This window comes from Oncorhynchus tshawytscha, linkage group LG20 (genome assembly GCF_018296145.1).
Source record: "Oncorhynchus tshawytscha isolate Ot180627B linkage group LG20, Otsh_v2.0, whole genome shotgun sequence".
NCBI lineage: Eukaryota > Metazoa > Chordata > Actinopteri > Salmoniformes > Salmonidae > Oncorhynchus > Oncorhynchus tshawytscha.
In genome coordinates this window covers 14,691,301-14,713,979 of record NC_056448.1, presented here as the reverse complement: position 1 = coordinate 14,713,979, position 22,679 = coordinate 14,691,301, and the positions used below count along the sequence as shown (strand labels likewise).

At 43.1% G+C, this 22,679-nt stretch overlaps 2 protein-coding genes across 8 annotated transcripts in view; both read right to left on the bottom strand.

Annotated features, from left to right (window-relative positions):
- Positions 1-2,495: 2,495 nt before the first annotated feature.
- On the bottom strand, positions 2,496-5,488 carry ywhah (tyrosine 3-monooxygenase/tryptophan 5-monooxygenase activation protein, eta polypeptide). Its single transcript, XM_024380598.2, has 2 exons — positions 5,017-5,488; positions 2,496-3,991 (listed from the first exon to the last, which is right to left on the bottom strand). The coding sequence occupies exons 1-2, from the start codon at positions 5,101-5,103 to the stop codon at positions 3,338-3,340; spliced, it is 741 nt and encodes a 246-aa protein (XP_024236366.1). The 5' UTR covers positions 5,104-5,488; the 3' UTR covers positions 2,496-3,337.
- A 3,791-nt stretch (positions 5,489-9,279) lies between these two features.
- depdc5 (DEP domain containing 5, GATOR1 subcomplex subunit) overlaps positions 9,280-22,679 on the bottom strand; it is a 30,060-nt gene continuing 16,660 nt past the window's right edge. For 3 of the 7 annotated variants that reach the window (XM_024380602.2, XM_024380599.2, XM_024380600.2), the window contains 11 exons: positions 22,291-22,353; positions 17,212-17,342; positions 17,006-17,086; positions 16,698-16,830; positions 16,468-16,576; positions 15,856-16,095; positions 13,142-13,311; positions 12,227-12,398; positions 10,484-10,544; positions 10,050-10,132; positions 9,280-9,884 (listed from right to left, as the gene is read on the bottom strand). In XM_024380602.2, the coding sequence (XP_024236370.1) occupies positions 9,586-9,884; positions 10,050-10,132; positions 10,484-10,544; positions 12,227-12,398; positions 13,142-13,311; positions 15,856-16,095; positions 16,468-16,576; positions 16,698-16,830; positions 17,006-17,086; positions 17,212-17,342; positions 22,291-22,353 (1,542 nt within the window). In that variant the 3' untranslated portion in view covers positions 9,280-9,585. Of the gene's footprint in view, positions 9,885-10,049; positions 10,133-10,483; positions 10,545-12,226; positions 12,399-13,141; positions 13,312-15,855; positions 16,096-16,467; positions 16,577-16,697; positions 16,831-17,005; positions 17,087-17,211; positions 17,343-22,290; positions 22,354-22,679 lie in introns of those variants that run through there. The other 4 variants (XM_024380603.2, XM_024380601.2, XM_024380604.2 and 1 more) reach the window with 4 other exon arrangements.

The window sequence follows — 22,679 nt, the reverse complement described above, 5'->3', positions numbered from 1 at the left end:
CTACTACATATAATAATACAATTCAATTCTATCTTTATATTAAAAACCAGTCTATCAGAATTCCAGTCATTCCAATAAATGTTATACCCCTTCATCTTCAAGAATAGGACTTGGAAATATGGTATATATAGATTAGCCAAGTTGTTTTACCTGAGTATATCCCCAAAACTAAGGATTTATTAATCTGTTATTTATGATTTTGTTGTCATGGAAGACTAATTGGACTCATTGATTCGAGTTGAAAAATAAATGCTGTGCTCATGGAGTGGCATGCTTTGAGAACTACTGAAAAGTGCTATTTACATGTGAAAAATGAATGCCTTATGATGCATTTGCTATAGGCCTATTGTTTACCTTTTTGTTGGTGACACTTTGATATCTTGATAATATGCAGCTGTTTAAAGGGTCAATCCAAAGATGAAACAATAACCAAACGGCCGCCCCGACCTCTGCTTTGGTAAAAAGCCAGGATGGGCCTGGAGAAATGTAGCCACTCTGAGATGAATAGACAGAGCTATAGATGCAAGGACCCATGATTTCAAAATGTTTGTTTTAACAACGTTATAAATTAGATATACACTACCGTTCAAAAGTTTAGGGTCAGTTAGAAATGTCCTAGTTTCTTAAAGAATAGCACATTGTTTGTCCATTAAAATAACATCAAATGTATCTGAAATACAGTGTAGACATTGTTAACGTTGTAAATGACTATTGTAGCTGGAAACGGCAGATTTTTTATGGAATATCTACATAGGCGTACAGAGGCCCATTATCAGCAACCATCACTCCTGTGTTTCAATGGCACGTTGTGTTAGCTAATCCAAGTTGATAATTTTAAAAGGCTTATTGAGCATTAGAAAACCCTTTTGCAATTATGTTAGCCCAGCTGAAAAATGTTGTCCTGATTAAAGAAGCAATAAAACTGGCCTTCTTTAGACTAGTTGAGTATCTGGAGCATCAGCATTTGTGGGTTCGATTACAGGCTCAAAATGGCCAGAAACAAATAACTTTCTTCTGAAACTCATCAGTCTACTCTTGTCCTGAGAAATGAAGGCTATTCCATGCAAGAAATTGCCAAGAAACTGAAGATCTGGTACAGCGCTGTGTACTACTCCCTTCACAGAACAGCACAAACTGTCTCTAACCAGAATAGAAAGAGGAGTGGGAGGCCCAGGTGCACAACTGAGCAAGAAGGCAAGTACATTAGTGTCTAGTTTCAGAAACAGACACCTCACAAAATAGTACCCTCAAAACACCAATCTCAGTGAAAAGGCGACTCCAGGATGCTGGCTTTCTAGGCAGAGTTCCTCTGTCCAGTGTCTGTGTTCATTTTGCCCATCTTAATCTTTTCTTTTTATTGGCCAGTCTGAGATATAGCTTTTTCTTTGCAACTCTGCCTAGGACGACAGCATCCCAGAGTCGCCTCTTTACTGTTGACGTTGAGACTGGTGTTTTGCGGGGACTACTTAATGAAGCTGGCATCTTGTTTCTCAAACTAGACACTCTATTGTACTTGTCCTCTTGCTCAGTTGTGCAATCTGATTACAATATTTTTTCTGTTAACGTAATGGATTACAGTTACGCATTTTTTTGTAATCCCTTACATGTTATGGATTACATTTTACTCCCCACCCTTGAATGCTCGTATATCATCATCACCTGATGCTTCTTCCCTGACCCTGAGCTTCTATCTCAGCAATTTCAAAGCCTGAACTATGCCCAACCTCACTCCTCCCTGAGATGATCAAGATAAGCCTGTACCATTATAAAAGACTGACAATTTAATTGATAGAACATGATTATTTTCTACTTCTTTCATCCTTGTATTCTTTGTAGTGGGATGTTTGTTTTACCAGTCTCAGCATAGACCTATAAATCAATGATAAAGTCAAAAGATTGCAAAAAAAAAAAACCTTTCAATGGGACTGTTACGTTATTATGGACCCTGTAGTCGAGAGGGTAAAAGTACCAGAAACAACCACCAGGCAAGTATCGGGTCTGGAGCTTAACATGGTAAAATGCAGCACAACAAAGAGCCAGGAAGGTTAAAAAAAAAGTTTTTAAAAAAGTGGTAAAACAAGCCAGGGTGGTGTTCAATTGGGCATATAGAATCAAAAACATTTGCAACAGAAAACTAAAATGGGTCATATTACACCTACTACTAACCTACTGTCCATTTCACTTCAATAGAAGTCTGCAGCTAATTCATTGGAAATGTATACTGCACCAAGACCCCATTCTGACTTTGTCCATCAGGGGGAGGAATACAATAAGAACATTCTCACAAAAAACACAATACAATCCTACACAGTGAACTAAATGTGTGTGTGCGTGTGTGTGTAATACAGAGATAATCTGAATAATTAAATACACGTACAGCAGGAAACATCATGACCAAATAGCTCATGACCGCAGGGCCACAGATTCACTCATGGCGACTGATGCGCATGCTGTTCATCCAAGCGTTCACACAGAACAGGGTATAAACCCACAAGTTCCCAGGGTAGGTCATGTTTTAATGGCATTCTTTTAATGACCACACATTATTCATAATAATAAACAAATGTACTTTGCACAACTGAAAACTCCAGACACTGTCCCATCAACCTTCAGAAGGTGGACATTTCAAAATGGTATGATTGCTGGCACACACATTCACAGGGGCTAGCAATGCACACAGAGATCAGAGGGCAGAGTGGAAAGGGCAACAGACAGGAAATAGAGAGGAGGAACAACAGACAGACATCTTACAGTGACAGGGGGCATAGAAAGGGTTCAAGTCAAGGAGGAGATCACAACCACATTCTGGTCAATAGTAACATTTCCACTATGCTGTGTAACGTAATGAAATACATTTTCCCTAATTAGAATTACAGACATCCACTCATGATCGATACTAAATTGTCCTCACGAGAACATCCTGTGGAAATGTCACTTGAATACCAACTAGTCAGTTAATTATCAGCAACTATGGAAGGGAGGGGATGGAATGGATCGAAGCAGAAAAAAATACCACCTAGCGCACAGGAAGTGGGCCAGGGACAGAAAGCCTTGGAGGACAGAAAAGAGGGAGAGAGTTGAGGAGGACAGTATGAGAGGGTGAATGCAGCAAGGGAAGAGGTGAGAATGTAGGACAAAAACAACAGGCCACTAGAGAACAGATTATTCCTGATGAGGCCTTAATTGAGCATGATAATGGCACAAAGAGACGAGCGATGAGGAAGAGATTAGAGAACAAAAGATCTGAAACTAGTAAAGAATGTGTGTGTGGGGGGGCAGTGGGAAGGGGAGTGGCTAACTCTAGCTAAAGACTATCAGGGGTTAGGAGGAGGTGGTCTCAGGGTTGGGCCTCTCCCCCCTCGCTGTCCTGCTGGTCGCTGGTCCACAGGGTCAGGTTGTCCCGCAGCAGTTGCATGATGAGGGTGGAGTCCTTATAGGAGTCCTCGTTCAGATTGTCCAGGTGTCCGATGGCCTCATCAAAGGCCTCCTTGGCCAGCTTGCAGGCCTCCTCGGGGGCGTTTTGGATCTCGTAGTAGAACACAGAGAAGTTGAGGGCCAGACCTAGGCGGATGGGGTGGGTGGCCGCCATGCTCTTGCTGATCTCGTAGGCCTCCTTGTAGGCTCCCTCGGAGGACTCCACGGCGGAGGTCTTCTTCTCGGCCGTGGCCACCTCGGCCAGGTAGCGGTAGTAGTCGCCCTTCATCTTCAGGTAGAACACCTTGCTCTCCAGCTGGTCTTCTCCGCAGCTCTTGATGAGGAACTGGTCGAGCAGGTTGAGCACGTCCTGGCAGACCGTCTCCAGCTCCTTCTCGATGGTCTCCCGGTAGGCCTTCACCAGCTCCAGCTTCTTGTCGTTGCCGTCGGCCATGGCCCTCTGCTCGATGCTGGAGGTGACGCGCCAGGAGGACCGCCGGGCCCCCACCACGTTCTTGTAGGCCACGGAGAGCAGGTTGCGGTCGTCGTTACTCAGAGGCTCACTCAGCTCAGTCACCTGGTGAGGACATAGAAGTGTTGCAAAGAATGGTGTCAGGATGTGAAAATGCTACCGAATCATAAACCTTCCATTAATTTAATTTTTTTTTTACCATTGACCTAACATTCCTATCCTGAATAAAAGCTCTATAAATTGACCAATGACAAAGGTGTGACGTTGCAGGGTGCATACATGCCTAGCTGGAGAAAGCCTAGACTGTGCTGTATTTGTGGCTGAAGCTGTGCTTGATTCTTAACTGTGAATATAAAACCCTCTTTTTTCAAATAAAGGTGCTTGTCTTATGCCTTTTGAGAAACAGGCTACATTTAAGTCATAAGCAGTATATGTATCCATCATCGTCGATCCATCAAACTGCAGCCATTTCCACCCTTGCAGACAGGTTTGCGGGTGCGTTAAAGGAGCAAAACCTGGTCGTCTATAAACTTCCTGCATCATATTTGTTCGTAATTTAAGAAATTGTACCTCTGTCTGGCATACATTTGACGACTATTCTGTATATTAGTCTATTACAGGAAAGGTAAACCCAGTTTCAAGCTTGGAATATCTAGTTTTATTAAATCGGCCCAAAGTGCTGTAGTGAACGAACGCACCCAACGTGTGTCCCTGTTCAGCCTCTAGGCTAGTGCTGCTACTACTGCATCACAGACAAGCCGTAGCCACGAAACCAGACCACCACCAGTTTCATTGTTAGCTCAGCTAGCTCTTTAGCTACCACATTCACTTCTAAAAAATATATGGCAAAATAACATAGCAACAGAAGCAAAATAGCCAACCTTGGTATTGTGTGCACCAGGTTTCACATTGATTTATGATATTGCACAGAATTCTGGAAATTATTAATTAGATTAAGACAATAATCCCAGTTACTATAGTTAGTTAGCTAGTTAGCAAGAGGCTACATTGTCTGACTAGTGAATAATGTAATAATAGATTACCTTTGTTACAAACTGATATGAATTACTGTCACATTTGGCCATTCTTCCAAGTGAGCTGCATTGCACATTATGCAAAATCATGTCTACCTGTTTCATCGCTGAGGCCATGTCATCGTACCGCTCCGCCTGCTCAGCCATACGGGCTCTCTGGATCAGTTGCTCTCTATCTGCCATTGTTGCTGTTGATGTGCCGAAGGTCGGGCAGTCAGTTCCAAGATACGGGAAGCTATTGACGATAGCTAGGTGTATTCGAAAGCAATGTGTATTTTCCCGATGACGTCCTACGATACACACAGCACATCAAATGTCACTGCGGATTATCTCTAAAAACCCACGTACAATACTAGCTAAACAATGGTGAAACAATACGCTTTTTAATGCTGCCGAGGCGCAAATTAGAATTAAGATAATCAGTGGCTCCCCTCCAAGTCCTCGCTCCAACCCCTAACAGACTCTATCTCAACAACCGGTGGCTAACTAGCTACTGCGGCCTCCCACTGCTATCGACATGGGGTGCTGTTCCAAGAGTCCTGTCTATCCGGGGCGGGGGGTGAAGGCTGCTGCTGATATTTCAAGATGACGTCACTTTCTAAAAATAGAAACGTACGCTGCAGGCGTGCACTTGCGCAGTGCAACGTACTGCATCGGTTGCAGCAACTGAGAGCGCGTGCGTGTAGGGTTGCAGCTAGCGTGACCTCACATTTGGCATACAAGTAATGGTTCCAAGCATAGTAGGATGGAGATGTGAACATATAGGACATAAGTAGTGCCTTTCCTTACATCTACCCAGTCCCAAAGCCATGATAGCATTTATGCCAACCGCTGTAATGTACAAAACATGACACTGAAAGGTGCAGAAGACCTCTGTGTTGCTGACAATTGTTCCCTCCCCTCATCCCTAAAAGAAAATCACTCCCTATTCCAGCGTTGCATCATCTCTTCCCGGTAACTGGGCAGGAGGAGGAGTGTGTGACACACTTCTGTATATGATCTGGGATGTGATATTATTCCAAGAATGTAGCAGAACATCTAGCTAGCAGCAGTGTTGGGGAGTCGTGAGCTAAATGTAACTAAAATATAAATGCAACAGGTAAAGTATTGGTCCTATGTTTCATGAGCTGAAATAAAAAGATTGCAGAAATTTTACATACACACAAAAAACGTATTTCCGTTAGTGAGGATTTCTCATTTGCCAAGATAATCTACCTACCTGACAGGTATGGCATATCAAGAAGCATATTAAACAGCAAGATCATGGGCTCCTGAGTGGCGCAGCGGTTTAAGACACTGCATCTCAGTGCTAGAGGCATCCCTACAGACCCTGGTTTGATTCCAGGCTGTATCACATCTGGCCGTGATTGGGAGTCCCATAGGGCAGCGCACAATTGGCCCAGCGTTGTCCTGGTTTGGGCGTCTTTGTAAATAAGAATTTATTCTTAACTGACTTGCCTAGTTAAAAAATGAAACATTACACAGGTGCACCTTGTGCTGGGTACAATAAAAGGCCGCTCTATAATGTGCTGTTTTGTCACGTGCCACAGATGTCTACATTTTTGCAATTGGCATGCTGACTGCAGGAATGTCCACCTTAGCTGCTGCCAGAAAATTGAATGTTAATTTCTCTACCATAAGCAGTCGTTTTAGCGAATTTGTCAGTACGTCCAACCGGCCTCACAACCACAGACCACGTGTAACCACGCTAGCCCAGGACCTCCACATCTGGCTTTTTCACCTGTGGGATCATCTGACACCAGCCACCCGGACAGCTGATGAAACGGAGGAGTCTGAAATAAAGCCCCCGGCTCCCCAGTAGGTGGGCCTATGTACAATTTGCAGACTGCAGCAGCTTGGTGGTAGTTGAACTAAATTCAAATCTAGGTAGTGTTTTTTACTTTTTTGCCATGTAGCGGTGTAGCTAACTGAGATTCCCTCAAAATCTCAGTTAGTTCGTAGCAAGTTAGGAGAATTTAGGTTAAGGACAATTTAGGACAAGGATTAGGGAAAATGGTCTCCTAACCTTTTACAAAGTAACTAGTTAAACTATATTTTTCTTAAGGGTAGCTTTAGTATATCTTAACGTCTTCCAGTGTGAAGTAATTGGTAGCTTGGTAAACTATATTACCAGAGTAGCTTCCCCAACATCAGCTACCAGTCACTGAGAAGGGAAACTAGCATTATATTATCCCCATGCAATAAAACATCCTGAACAAACCCCATAACCTCTTGATATTTATTTTGTATTCATTTCTGCAACTAATTAATTCTCCTCAAAGTTTTAAATTTCACTAGTATCACTGCCTGGTATGGCAACTGCACCGTCCGCAAACGCAGGGCTCTCCAGAGGGTGGTGCAGTCTGCCCAACGCATCACCGGGCGCAAACTACCTGCCCTCCAGGACACCAACAGCACCCGATCTCACAGGAAGGCCAAAAAGATCATCATGGACATCAGCCACCCAAGCCACGGCTTGTTCACCCCGCTATCATCCAGAAGGCGAGGTCAGTACAGGTGCATCAAAGCAGGGACCGAGACTGAAAAACAGCTTCTATCTCAACTGTTAAATAGCCATCACTAGCCAGCTTCCACCCGGTTACGCAACCCTGAACATTTATTGGCTGCTGCCCTATATACAGTTGAAGTCGGACGTTTACATACACCTTAGCCAAATACATTTAAACTCTGTTTTATCACAATTCCTGACATTTTGTCCTAGTAAGAATTCCCTGTCTTAGGTAAGTTAGGACCACCACTTTATTTCAAGAATGTAAAATGTCAATAATAGTAGAAAGAATGATTTATTTCAGCTTTTATATCTTTCATCACATTCCCAGTGGGTCAGAAGTTTACATGCTAATGGAGTGTATCTGGTAGCGTTACCTTTAAATTGTTAACTTGGGACAAACTTTTCAGGTAGCCTTTCACAAACTTCCCACAATAAGTTGGGTGAATTTTTGCCCATTCCTCCTGACAGAGCTGGTGTAACAGAGTCAGGTTTGTAGGCCTCCTTGCTCGCACACGCTTTTTCAGTTCTGCCCACAAATATTCTATATGATTGAGGTCAGGGCTTTGTGATGGCCACTCCAATACCTTGACTTTGTTGTCCTTAAGCCATTTTGCCACAACTTTATGAAGTATGCTTGGGGTCATTGTCCATTTGGAAGACCCATTTGCAACCAAGCTTTAACTTCCTGACTGATGTCTTGAGATCTTGCTTCAATATATCCACATCATTTTCCTACCTCATGATGTCATCTATTTTGCGAAGGGCACCAGTCCCTCCTGCAGCAAAGCACCCCCACAACATGATGCTGCCAGCCCTGTGCTTCACGGTTGGGATGGTGTTCTTCGGCTTGCAAGCCTCCCGCTTTTTCCTCCAAACATTACAATGATCATTATGGCCAAACAGTTTCATCAGACCAGAGGACATTTCTCCAAAAAGTACCAGTCTGGCTTTTTATTGGCGGTTTTGGAGCAGTGACTTCTTCCTCGCTGAGCGGCCTTTCAGGTTATGTCGATATAGGACTCGTTTTACTGTGGATATCAATACTTTTGTACCGGTTTCCTCCAGCATCTTCACAAGGCACTTTTCACACCAAAGTACGTTCATCTCTAGGAGACAGAACGCATCTCCTTCCTGAGCGGTATGACGGTTGTGTGGTCCCATGGTGTTTATGCTTGCATACGATTGTTTGTTCAGATGAATGTGGTACCTTCAGTCGTTTGGAAATTGCTCCCAAGGATGAACCAGACTTGGAGGTCTACAATTTCTTTTGATTTTCCCATGATGTCAAGCAAAGAGGCACTGAGTTCAAAGGTAGGCCTTGAAATACTTCCACAGGTACACCTCCAATTGATTCAAATTATGTCAATTAGCCTATCAGAAGCTTCTAAAGCCATGACATCATTTTCTGGAATTTCCCGAGCTGTTTAAAGGCAGTCAACTCAGTGTATGTAAACTTCTGACCCACTGGAATTGTGACACAGTGAATTATAAGTGAAATAATCTGTCTGTAAATAATTGTTGGGAAAATTACTTGTGTCATGCACAAAGTAGATTTCCAAAACTATAGTTTGTTAACAAGACATTTGTGCAGTGGTTGAAAAACAAGTTTTAATGACTCCAACCTAAGTGTATGAAAACTCCCAACTTCAACTGTACAGACTTGGAATTACCGGCCACTTTAATAATGGAACACTAGTCACTTTAATAATGTTTAAATAAAGTTTACATACTGCTTTACTCATCTCATATGTAAATACTGTATTCTAATTCTACTGTATTTTATTCAATAACATCTGCTAAATATGTGTATGTGACCAATAAAACGTGATTTGATGTAGAGGCGTATACCAGGTTCAGATTAGTTATTTTATTATTCACTTGATGTGAAGAAAAAGTAGCAGCTTAGTAGCAGGACCAGAGGAAGCAGTCTCTGCTCCTCATGCATAGTCTTCATGTTAACTGTCATAGCACTTGACCTGCCACCTTGACCTAGATGCAAAGCACAAATCCTGCCACAGATGGGACATAGCACACTTATACAAGGTGTTGTTGAGGAGAATTCTTCCCAAAAACGTCAACACTGCAGCCACTGCATTCCCATTTCAATAGATTTGTCTGTCTCTCTTTCTCAGTTTCACCTCTCCATCTCGTCTTCATGGAGCACTAGCGTTCATTTTCTCCTGGCAGCTGTCCCAAAAGTTCACCAGCCTCTTGTCTTTGTTGGCGCAGAAGTCAGTGAAGTCTCTGAGCAGGCGGTCAGCCAGCTTCTCATCCCCAAGCACACCCGTCCTCCAAGCCTTGGTCAGCATGGTATTGTAGGCCCAGTAGTAACCCACCAGCTCTTCCGAGCCAAACAGGCCCTGACTGGCTGATGCTGTTGAATTCCTCCTCCTCCGCTGCTGCCCGCTAGAGTACTTCCTCTTGGAGTAGGGCAGCTGGAGGAACACTGTGCCTAGAGAGGGAGGTAGAAGGGGAGCAGGGAGGACAAAAAGAGAGAAAGAGGGGCAGGAAAACAGTACTGTGAGGGAGGGTGTTAGCAATATCAAAGGGCATATTGAAAAAAAAATGTGTGACACAATTAGAAATTATGCTCATCTTTATGTTAATATGTGCCTACCTGTTACGTGGATGTATTGGGGTTTGTTCTCTGACGGGAAGTTGAAAGCAGAGGCAGAAAACTTGTCTTGGACAAAACCGAATCTGAGCGAGAGAGGTTAAGTGAGAGAATCATTGGATAAATACCTAAAGCCCTTTGCATCACATATAGTGCCTCAGAGTTTATTTATAGACATCTCCATCCCATGTTTACAGAGAACAACAAAAAAGTTTCACTGTCACACACCAGATAGGTGGAGTGAAATGTGTAGTTTTACAGGGTCAGTCATAGTAGTGCGTCGCCCATGGAGCAAATTAGGATTAAGAGGCTTGCGCAATGGTTTTTCACCTTGTCGGCTCGGGTATTCGAACATGTAACCTTTCGGTTTACTGGCCCAACGCTCTAACCGCTAAGCTACCTGCTGGTCTCTAAACTATGTATAGAGAATCACCTACCGGTATAGTATGGCTTCCTGAAAGAGCTGCATTCTATCCCAATACGTCTCTGGTTCAAACCCTGTCAAACAATTATCACAGGGGAATAATATTGACAAGCATGAACACCCAGCAACACCCAATAAGTTGTTTATGCTTATGCCCCTGTACATTTACTTACAATCTATGTTAAAGACAGGTGCTCTATAAAATGGAGACAAATTGTGTATAGTCGTGGCCAAAAGTTGAGAATGACACAAATATTAATTTTCACAAAGTTTGCTGCTTCAGTGTCTTTAGATATTTTTGTCAGATGTTACTATGGAATACTGAAGTATAATTACAAGCATTTCATAAGTGTCAAAGGCTTTTATTGACAATTACATGAAGTTGATGCAAAGAGTCAATATTTACAGTGTTGACCCTTCTTTTTCAAGACCTCTGCAATCCGCCCTGCCATGCTGTCAATTAACTTCTGGGCCACATCCTGATTGATGGCAAACCATTCTTGCATAATCAATGCTTGGAGTTTGTCAGAATTGGTTGGTTTTTGTTTGTCCACCCGCCTCTTGAGGATTGACCACAAGTTCTCAATGGGATTACGGTCTGGGGAGTTTCCTGGCCATGGACCCAAAATATCGATGTTTTGTTCCCCGAGCCACTTAGTTATCACTTTTGCCTTATGGAAAAGTGCTCCGTCATGCTAGAAAAGGCATTGTTCGTCACCAAACTGTTCCTGGATGGTTGGGAGAAGTTGCTCCCAGAGGATGTGTTGGTACCATTCTATATTCATGGCTGTATTCTTAGGCAAAATTGTGAGTGAGCCCACTCCTTGGCTGAGAAGCAACCCCACACATGATTGGACTGATGGTAGCGCTCACCTTGTCTTCTCCGGACAAGCTTTTTTTCAATCGGAAAGGGGATTCATCAGAGAAAATTACTTTACCCCAGTCCTCAGCAGTCCAATCCCTGTACCTTTTGCAGAATATCAGTCTGCCCCTGATGTTTTTCCTGGAGAGAAGTGGCTTCTTTGCTGCCCTTCTTGACACAAGGCCATCCTCCAATAGTCTTTGCCTCACTGTGCGTGCAGATGCACTCACTCCTCTTGCCTGCTGCCATTCCTGAGCAAGCTCTGTACTGGTGGTGCCCCGATCCCGCATCTGAATCAACTTTAGGAGACGGTCCTGGCGCTTGCTGGACTTTCTTGGGTGCCCTGAAGCCTTCTTCACAACAATTGAACTGCTCTCCTTGAAGTTCCTGATGATCCGATAAATGGTTGATTTAGGTGCCTGTGAAGCCCTTTTTGTGCAAAGCAATGATGACGGCACGTGTTTCCTTGCAGGTAACCATGGATGACAGAGGAAGAACAATGATTCCAAGCACCACCCTCCTTTTGAAGTTTCCAGTCTGTTATTCAAACTCAATCAGCATGACAGAGTGATCTCCAGCCTTGTCCTTGTCAACACTCACACCTGAGTTAAAGAGAGAATCACTGACATGATGTCAGCTGGTCCTTTTGTAGCAGGGCTGAAATGCAGTGGAAATGTTTTTGGGGGATTCAGTTCATTTGCATGGCAAAGAGGGACTTTGCAATTAATTGCAATTCATCTGATCACTCTTCATAACATTCTGGAGTATATGCAAATTTCCATCATACAAACTGACGCAGCAGACTTTGTGAAAATTAATATTTGTGTCATTCTCAAAATTTTGGCCACGACTGTACAATGACAGTGGTGTAAAAAGCTCCTAGTGTTTCCTCACCCTCAAACAGGTTGTCGCTGCCGTCCCTCAGCAGACGGTGGATGTGGAGAGGGATGAAGAGCTGGGCCCGCAGCGGGTCACCATATAGGTAGGAGGGTAAGGCAAAGGGCACCTCCAGGACGGGCACCAACAGGAACCCACAGGAGGCAGCCTTTCTGTGCCAGCCTTGGACCTGTCGAGATGGGAGTATGGTGGAGAGTCCAAGATAGACATGGTGGAGAGTCAAGATAAAGTGTGTCTTGTTGTCAAACTCTCTCGTCCAAGCAAGCATAATGTCATGTGTAGTGTTGTGATGTCGGGAATTAGTGAGCTGTTTTGAGACCTTATGGTTTAATTATTAGCTGGCATGCCTTATATGACATCCTGAAATATTTAATTCAGACGTTTACTACATATCTGTGGCAACATCAAGAAATGTGTCAGTAGGTCTTAAAAAGATCTTACATTAAATCATTCTGACAGGAAGTCTTAATCTTAGTCTTAATGTGTCGAGTGCTGGACTAACTTTTTCCACTGGTGGCACTACCAAAGTTTTCGGTCGATGGCACTAGCACATGATTTGGTCGCACCAATTAAAATTGGGCCGTTTTTTGGGGAAGCATTTAGAAATGTAAATTCAAAACAGAGCATGATGAATGAACTGCGCATCGCAAACATTCAACCAAGACGTCGGACCAAACCTTTTGAATACCTGGTTTGCATACCCATTGCTGTTAGAATACATTTTTATAAAAGCACATTGTGAACCAAAAACAAACGTGACCAGATAACAAAAAAATTCACTGGCACCCTAGCGACCAATAAAACATTGTCAAGTCAAAGGGTCGCAAATGCGAGCATTTTGGTCACAGTTTGAAGCGCTGAGTGTCTCTAGTGAGTCAATGGACAATCCCCCTCATTCTGTCTTTGTCTTACCATCTCAAAGAGAACAGCTGCAGTGACGGCCATCCAGTGCAGCTTGACCTCGAAGGCAGCGTTGAGGGAGAAGTTGCCATGGTAATAGCAGCTGCACCACTCGGTGCGGTCGCTTCGATTGTTAACGTCCACATCCAAGGTGGCTGTCTTCTGCTCTGGTACAGTGGCAGCTGAGGAGAGAGACAAGGAGGGAGGGGAGCGAGAGAGCAAGGGAGTAGAGGGACAGGCCCAGAGATCAGGCCCAAAGGGAGAGATGGTTGTAGAGATGGACAGGCAGGAAGAGGACATTTACATGGATATTATGAGATTAAGAGGGTGAGAGTTGTTGGAGTATACGGCACAAATGTTTGTGATGGAGTTAGAAACGTCACAAAGAATGTTAGTAAGTTATCGAAAGTCAGTGAAGCCACAATATTCAACCATAGCATCCTCTCTTGCCCTGAAATACCTCTTATGCTCAGAATTTCTCTCCAGGGTTGGGGTCAATTCCATGTCAATTCAGGAAGTACACTGAAATTCCAATTCAATTTCTCTTCAACACCTTTCAGTTAGGACAATTTGGAATTTGTTTTACCTTCTGAATTGACTGAAATTGAAATGGAATTGACCCCAAACCTGTTCTGTACTGATTATGTGCTAATGATGCATACATTTAGAATGCTACTCCAAATTACATCACAATTCTTTAGAAATCATGATTTGTTTGTCCATATGGTTATTTAATTCTGAAAAGGTGAGTGTTTTATTTAAAAAAAATAGGCCTATAGGTTTTAAATGACCAGTACACCGTTAATCACTGGAGACAACACAAACATGGTCATCATGACAAACATACGCATACAATAAATTCTTTCTACAGCTAGATTTTGGTGTCATTGTTTCATGATTTCCTGGAGAGGAACCATTGAGTTTATGTATAAATGACTTTATTTTAAGGTACTGAATTATGATTCACAACTCGTAATCTCACAGAAATGTGTCCAAATAAACCAGATTTTATGGGAGAAAAGTTTAGCATTTATGTTTTCAGCAATGTTGGGTATAATGACCATATCTGTTTTCTGAGCAGATGGGGGCATAGCCTACAGTTGGAGGTGTTTCTCTCCCCGTGTTATTGCCATTTTCATGGCAATAAGCTGGTTTATATAAACCAGAAATCAATTCCAAACTCATCAGTAATTTAAAGGGGCAATCCTTAGTTGAAACAATTACAAAGAGGTCACCCTGCTTTGGAAAAAGCTGAGGGATGGGCCTGGAGAAATGTAACCACTCTCAAATGAATAGATAGAGCTATGGATGCAAGGGTTGACCATCCAAGATATACAAATGATAGTTTCAACCATATTTTAAGGCTATACAGTGTTTTTTCACATTTACAAACAGAGTAAAACAAGCTTATATTTTTGGTTCTCATGGGGTATGACAGTTTAACTAAGCATGAGTCATTTAGAAGTTATATTCTTCCAGAATAAATGAGTATTTATCATTACGAAAGTGGCAGCATAAACAGCATCAAATCACAGTTAGAAAAATCACAGTGAGACAGAGAAAGAAGGATTGGTCAAGAATCCCTAAATGCATTAACATTCTCACAACATTTTATAGATGAAACGCATTAAACAGTATAGAGACAGAAAGCAAAGAGGACAGTGCACTGCACACCACTGCACTACTGTACACAGCCACTGCTACCACAGCATGCACTAAACACTACCACACCAACTAGTTCTCTAATTGGACGGAAAGGAGAACTACCACACCGATTACTTCTCAAATTGGAAGAAGTAGATGCAAATCACATCCATCAACGATCTGATTGGATGGAGTTGTTTTCAAATCAGTCAACAGTGGCACGAGTACTACCATTAGATGTAATATGTACTGTACTTTACATACGGACATGCCAATTCAAGCTCCAATTGGAGGCAGAGGGGGTTGGGATGAGAATGGGAAGAGGTTTAGGTGTGCCACCAACCCAAGCTCTGCAAGCTGGAGTAGATAGATCACCAGCAATCACATGCAGCCCTGTTGCTGCCCGTATGGGGGATGGGTACTGAGGTCCAATGCCTTGTGTCACACAGAAGGAACAATGTCACCAGGATAATTATTAGTTCAGATGGCAAGTCATTGATTCAATGATGTGAGAGCAACATTGTGATGGTGAGAAATTCAAGTCATGGAAAGTACTTAATGAGTCAAATTGCCATTAGTATATAATGAATCATAGGCCAATTATTCAAACCTAAGAATAAATTAGTGAGAGTTTGATGGTTTTGATGGATGCTTGTAAATTCCCTGAATGCCTCAATCAAATAGAATAGTAGCTCCTCAGTTATGGAATGGTAAGTTAGAGATCAGCTTTTAACAAGTTGCTAATGATTTTTGGGAACTTATTGTCAACAATACAAACCAAGTTAATGGAAAAATGTCTAACCGGATCTCAACCAACCATGTCCCAATCTGATGACCAAGTTAGCACCACTTCATATTTGCATACAGAGGCATGCAGGAATCTTGTCTGGTGGCTCTGTGTGACACCTGCTATGGGACCCTCCCTCCCAAACCCCTGAGGGCCTGTTCCAGGGCGTGTGTCTGACTGGAAGGGACGGGGGAGGCATGCTCATTCTGATTGTGGGGGGAGATGCCCATTTTGGGGTGGGGTTGAGGTGGTTGGGCTGAGGCTCAGCTCTGGGGGAGGAGCAGCCTGTGTGTACCTAGCAGTGCTGCGGCCTGGCTGCGTCCTCCAAAGCTGCGGCTGAAGGAGCTGTGCCTACTTGCATAGGAGGCGGGCCGGCTGGGCAGCCAGGGCAGAAGGAAGGCCGGGAGGTCACAAGTTCGACGCTCCTCCAGGACGAAAGCCACCTCAAACCACTTCCTCTGAAACAGGGCAAAGTCCTCCAGGGCTGCCGTTGACCAGCCCTGTGCCACAGGAGGGGGCAGCTGGGATGTAGGGCCTGGAGTACAGTAGAGATGGAGAGATAGATGTATGGTTATTATTGAGTCTGGTTAGTTGTTCTCGAAATGAGAACAATCAATATCGGCATGACTGAGAATCAATGACTGGAAAGAAGTCAGTGTGTGGAGGAGGCAGGGTTGGGGTCAATTCTATTACTATTCAGAAAGTAAACCAAATTCCAAATTTGCTGCATTGAAAAGCAAAAAGAATTGGAATTTCAGTGCACTTCCTGAATTGGCTGGAATTGAAATGGAATTGACCCCATGTCTGGTGGGCAGCATGGAGGACTACCTTGTCCTAGGAGAGCAAACCAACGTTTTTAAAATGATACGTTTTCAGATTAGCGTTGTGCAGACTGTGTCGCTCTAACCTCGCTCACCGTCTTTCTCTGCCACTATCCTGTAGAAGTAGAAGCCATAGACAAAGGTCCTCATGGCATCCCCTGATGCATGGGTAACCAGGCCCTCATCCAGCATCTTCTACAGAAACACAGGGGACACAGCAATACTGTTAAAAACACAAACACACAAATGCTGGCTTCACTACATACAGTGTGTATCCGGCACATGCTTTAACAAAACCAGATAAACATATACCTACCTGCATGATGTCGACAGCCATGCCTTGTGTGGCCACACCCTCTACGTTGTTGACCAGCCAATGGACGATCTCAGCACTGATGAAGCAGTTAGGGGGCAGGCCCTTCTGCTCAGGTAGAAGCTGCACACCTGTTCTATATATATATATATATATATATCACATAACAGAACAGTAGCTCAAACACACCCATCTAACTGCAGGGACAACAACAAACCACAACTAAAACACTTGAGGTATGTGTTGTGGTGCACGCCAACACACACATGTTTTACCATCCTTGTGGGGACAAAACACACACAGGGTCTTACGTGGGGTGTTTGATGGCCTCTAGTATTTCCATCAGGGTGGAGGATGAGGACAAACATAAGGCTCCAGTACCAGACTGTCCACTGTAAACTCACAGACATAAGTCTGGTTAACTATGACTAATGTCATCATCGTTAACATAACACTTTCCAATTAGAAACATGATTTTGAACACTATACATCTGAAAAACAATATTTCTTTCCTCACCTGGTTTCTGTGGCTAAGCTGGGCCCTGTATCCCCTGTTGCCTGGGCTGCAGCCCCACCGGTCGCCACCACCCCAGCCCCTACCTGACCACCTTTGTCTGTGGTCCCTCCTTCAGCAGGATCTGTAGAAACCTACAGGCCAATCACCAAAAGGTTAGAATAAAGTCAATCTCAGGCAGTCACTATGCTGCCTTCTATTTATTTCATTACATTACATATCAATCACCTCTGGTCTCATGATAGTTAGATACTGAAGAGGATAACTCGCATCTGAGATACATTACCTTGGTTGACTTGGCTTAAATCTGCCAGGTACTAGTGTAATGTGTGGTCTCTTCACAAACAACAATGATGTGTCTATGGTAGACACATGCAGACATGCAGATTTCATGCCAGAAGGACAGTGCAGGATGCAAGGGCTGAGTTTACCTTGTATCTTTATTGACCTATGTATGTGCACACTCACAGGGCCCTACATAAACTTACACACTGTCATTCCAACACACACACACCCACTCCATCATTTGCTCACACACACATAATATGCACATACATTTACACTCACTCTACAAACCCACACACCCACTCACATGTCTGCTGCTACTCTGTTTATCTATTATCCTGATGCCTAGTCCCCTTACCCCAATACATATCTACCTTCATCACTCCAGTATCACTGCACATGTACAGTGCATTCAGGCCACTTGAATTATTTCACATTTTGTTATGTTACAGCCTTATTTTAAAATTGGTTAAATATTTTTTTTTCCCTCATCAATCTACAAACAATAACCCATAATGACAAAGCAAAAACAGGATTTTAGACATTTTTGCAAATGTATTAAAAACAAAACGTTATTTACCTACGTATTCAGACCCTTTGCTATGAGACTCAAAATTGAGCTCAGGTGCATCCTGTTTCCATTGAACATCCTTGAGATGGAGTCCACCTGTGGTAAATTCAATTGATTGGACATTATTTGGAAAGACACACAGCTGTCTATATAAGCTCCCACAGTTGACAGTGCATGCCAGAGCAAAAACCAAGCCTTGGTGGAAGGAATTGTCCATAGAGCTCTGAGACAGGATTGTGTCGAGGTACAGATCTGGGGAAGGGTACCAAAACATTCTGCAGTATTGAAAGTCCCCAAGAACACAGTGGCCGCCATCATTTTTAAATAGAAGAAGTTTGGAAGCACTAAGACTCTTCCTAGAGCTGGCCGCCCAGCCAAACTGAGTAATCTGGGGAGACGGGCCTTCGTCAGGGAGGTGACCAAGAACCCGATGGTCACTCTGACAGAGCTCCAGAGTTCCTCTGTGGAGATGGGAGAACCTTCCAGAACAGAGTTTTCATAACTATGTCCATAATTGCCTACCGTCTGTTAGCTGTTAGTGTCTTAGCGACCGTTCCACAGGTGCATGTTCATTAATTGTTTATGGCAGCACTCCACCAATCAGAACTATATGGTAGACTGGCCAGACGGAAGCCACATCTCAGTAAAAGGCACATGACAGCCCGCTTGGAGTTTACCAAAACACACCTGAAGGACTCTCAGACCATAAGAAACAAGATTCTCTGGTCTGATGAAACCAAGATTCAACTCTTTGGCCTGAATGCCTAGAATTACGTCTGGAGGAAACCTGGCACCATCCCTTTGGTGAAGCACGGTGGTGGCAGCATCATGTTGTGGGCATGTTTTTCAGTGGAAGTGACTGAGAGACTAGTCAGGATCGAGGCAAAGATGAAAGGAGCAAAGTACAGAGAGATCCTTTATTATTACAGGCAACATCCTGCCGCTAAAGCTGCCGCTTTCAAGGAGCGGGACACTAATTCGGATGCTTATAAGAAATCCCGCTATGCCCTCAGATGAACCATCAAACAGGCAAAGCGTCAATACAGGATTAAGATTGAATCCTACTACACCGGCTCTGACGCTCGTTGGATGTGGCCGGGCTTGAAAATTATGACTACAAATGGAAACCTAGCCGCGAGCTGCCCAGTGAAGTGAGCCAACCAGACAAGCTAAATGCCTTTTTTGCTCGCAAAGAGGCAAGTAACACTGAAGCATGCATGAGAGCACCAGCTATTCCAGACGGCTATGTGAACACGCTCTCCGTAGCCGATGTGAGCTAGACCTTTCAACATTCAAAGCTGCGGGGCCAGACGGATTACCAGGATGTATACTCAAAACATGCGCAAACCAATTGGCAAGTGTCTTCACTGACATTTTCAACCTCTCCCTAACCGAGTCTGTAATACCTACATGTTTCAAACAGACCACCACAGTCCCTGTGCCCAAGAAAGTGAAGGTAATCTGCCTAAATGATTACTGCCCCGTAGCACTCACGTCGGTAGCCATGAAGTGCTTTGGAAAGCTGGTCATGGCTCACATCAACACCATCATGCCCCCGCCCCCTCTCGCCGTTTATTATCTATACATAATCACTTAACAAACTACCTCGACTAACCTGTACCCCCACACATTGACTTGGTACCGGTACCTCCTATATATAGCCTCGTTAATATTATGTAAATATCTTATGTGAATTTTATATATTTTTACTTTAGTTTATTTATTAAATATTTTCTTAACTCTTATTTCTTGAACTGCATTGTTGGTTAAGGCCTTGTAAGTAAGCATTTCATTGTAAGGTCTACACCTATTGGATTTGGCACAGGTGACATAACATTTGATTGGATGAAAACCTGTTCCAGAGTGCTCAGGACCTCAGACTGGGGCAAAGGTTCACCTTCCAACAGGACGGCGACCCTAAGCATACATCCAAGACAAAGGAGTGGCTTGGGGACAAGTCTCTGAATGTCATTGAGTGGACTAGTCGGAGCCCGGGCTTGAACCCGATCGAACATCTCTGGAGACCCCTGAAAATAGCTGTGCAGCGACACTCCCTATCCAACCTGACAGAGTTTGAGAAGATCTGCAGAGAAGAATGGGAGAAACTCCCCAAAAACAGGTGTGCCAAGCTTGTAGCTCCATACCCAAGAAGACTCAAGGCTGTAATCGCTGCCAAAGTTGCTTCAACAAAGTACTGAGTAAAGGGTCTGAATATTAAGGTAAATGTCTTTTTTCCCCCAATTTGCAAACATTTAAAAAAAAACTTTTTGCTTTGTCATTATGGGCTATTGTGTGTTAATTGATGGGGGAAAAGAAACAATTGAATCCATTTCAGAATGAGGCTGTAACTTACAATGTATAAAAAGTCAAGGGGTCTGAATACTTTCTGAATGCACTGTAAATGTCATTTGGCTTTTTAATATTTAATGTACAGTACCAGTCAAAAGTTTGGAAACACTTACTTATTCCAGGGTTTTTCATATTTAAAAAAAATATTTTCTACATTGTAGAATAATAGTGAAGGCATCCAAACTAAGAAATAACACATATGGAATCATGTAGTAACAAAAAAAGGGTTAAACAAATCTATATATATTTTACATTTGAGATTATTCAAAGTAGCCAACCTTTGCCTTGATTCCAGCTCTGCACACTCTTGCCTTTCTCTCAACCAGCTTCATGGAGGTAGTCACTTGGAATGCATTTCAAATAACAGATGTGCCTTGTTAAAAGTTAATTTGTGGAATTTCTTTCCTTAATGCGTTTGAGCCAATTAGTTGTGTTGTGACAAGGTTGACAGAAGATAGCCATATTTGGTAAAAGACCATGTCCATATTATGGCAAGAACACCTCAAATAAGCAAATAGAAATGACAGTCCATCATTACTTCAAGACATGAAGGTCAGTCAATCCGCAAAATTAACTTTGAACTTTCTTCAAGTGCAGTCGCTAAAACCATCAAGCGCCATGATGATACTGGCTCTCATGAGGACTGCCACAGGAAAGGAAAACCCAGAGTTACCACTGCTGCAGAGGACAAATTCATTAGAATAACTGCACCTCAGACTGCAGCCCACATAAATGCTTCAGAGTTCAAGTAACAGACACATCTCAACATCAACTGTTCAGAGGAGACTGCATGAATCAGGCCTTCATGATCTAATTTCTGGAAGAAGAAAAAAAAACACTACTAAGGATACCAATAATTTAAAAAAAGACTATCTTGGGCCAAGAAACACGAGCAATGGACATTATACTGGTGGAAATCTGTCCTCTGGTCTGATGAGTCCAAATTTGAGATTTTTGGTTCCAACCGCCGTGTCTTTGTGAGACGCAGCGTAGGGTGAGCGGATGATCTCCGCATGCGTGGTTCCCACCGTGAAGCATGGAGGAGGAGGTATGGTGTGGGGGTGCTTTGTTGGTGACACCGTACGTGATTCATTTAGAATTCAAGGCACACTTAACAAGAATGGCTAAGAATGGCTTTAGCGATACACCATCCTATCTGGTTTGCGCTTAGTGGGACGATCATTTGTTTTTCAACAGGACAATGACCCAACACACCTCCAGGCTGTGTAAGGGCTATTTCACCAAGAAGGAGAGTGATGAAGTGCTGCATCAGATGACCTGGCCTCCACAATCATCCGACCTCAACCCAATTGAGATGGTTTGGGATGACTTGGACCGCGGAGTGAAGGAAAAGCTGCCAACAAGTGCTCAGCATATGTGGGAACTCCTTAAAGATGTTGGAAAAGCATTCCAGGTGAAGCTAATTGAGGGAATGCCAAGAGTGATCAATGCAAAGTTGTCATCAATGCATAGGGTAGCTACTTTGATGAGAATATATTTGGATTTGTTTAACACATTTTTGTCTACTACATGATTCCATGTGTTATTTCATAGTTTTGATGACTTCACTATTATTCTACAATGTAGAAAATAGTAAAAGAAAAGAAAAACCCTTGAACGAGTAGGTGTGTCAAAACTTGTGACTGGTACTGTATATAGTAGGCTTACTACTTTGTGTATTTCATATCGCTTATTCTTATATATCGTTTTTTTTATCAAGTTTTACATTGTTATTGATTATTGCAAAGTTGGGTTTTGAGTTTGCAAGAACGGCATTTCACTGTACTTGTGCATGTGACATTAAAACTTGAAACAGGACAACACACACACTTCTACTCTAACAGATGCAGCGGCATCCAGTGCCCCTAGTTACTGACCTGTGTGTGATAGATGTAGGAGGAACGAGGGCTACGTATAAAATCCAAAATGAAGGCAGCATCCTGTTAGCATAGGAAGAGGGATACACCACAGGACGAAAAACCCAAAGTCCATCAACAGGAAAAGAAGGCAAGGAGAGAAAGTTGGGGAAGGAGAGAAGGAAACAAAAGCAAAGCGAAACCCCATAATAAGGAAGCAAAGATAAACCCCTATAAAACGGCAAACCAACATTCCATACACACCAACAACAAAAAATGCCCTCAACCAAAACGCCCCAATTGAGCTCCCTTTAACCCAAGACAGAAATTGAGCTCGCTTTTACCCAGGCCAGAAATTGAGCTCCTTTTTACCCAGGCCAGAAATTGAGCTCCCTTTTACCCAGGCCAGA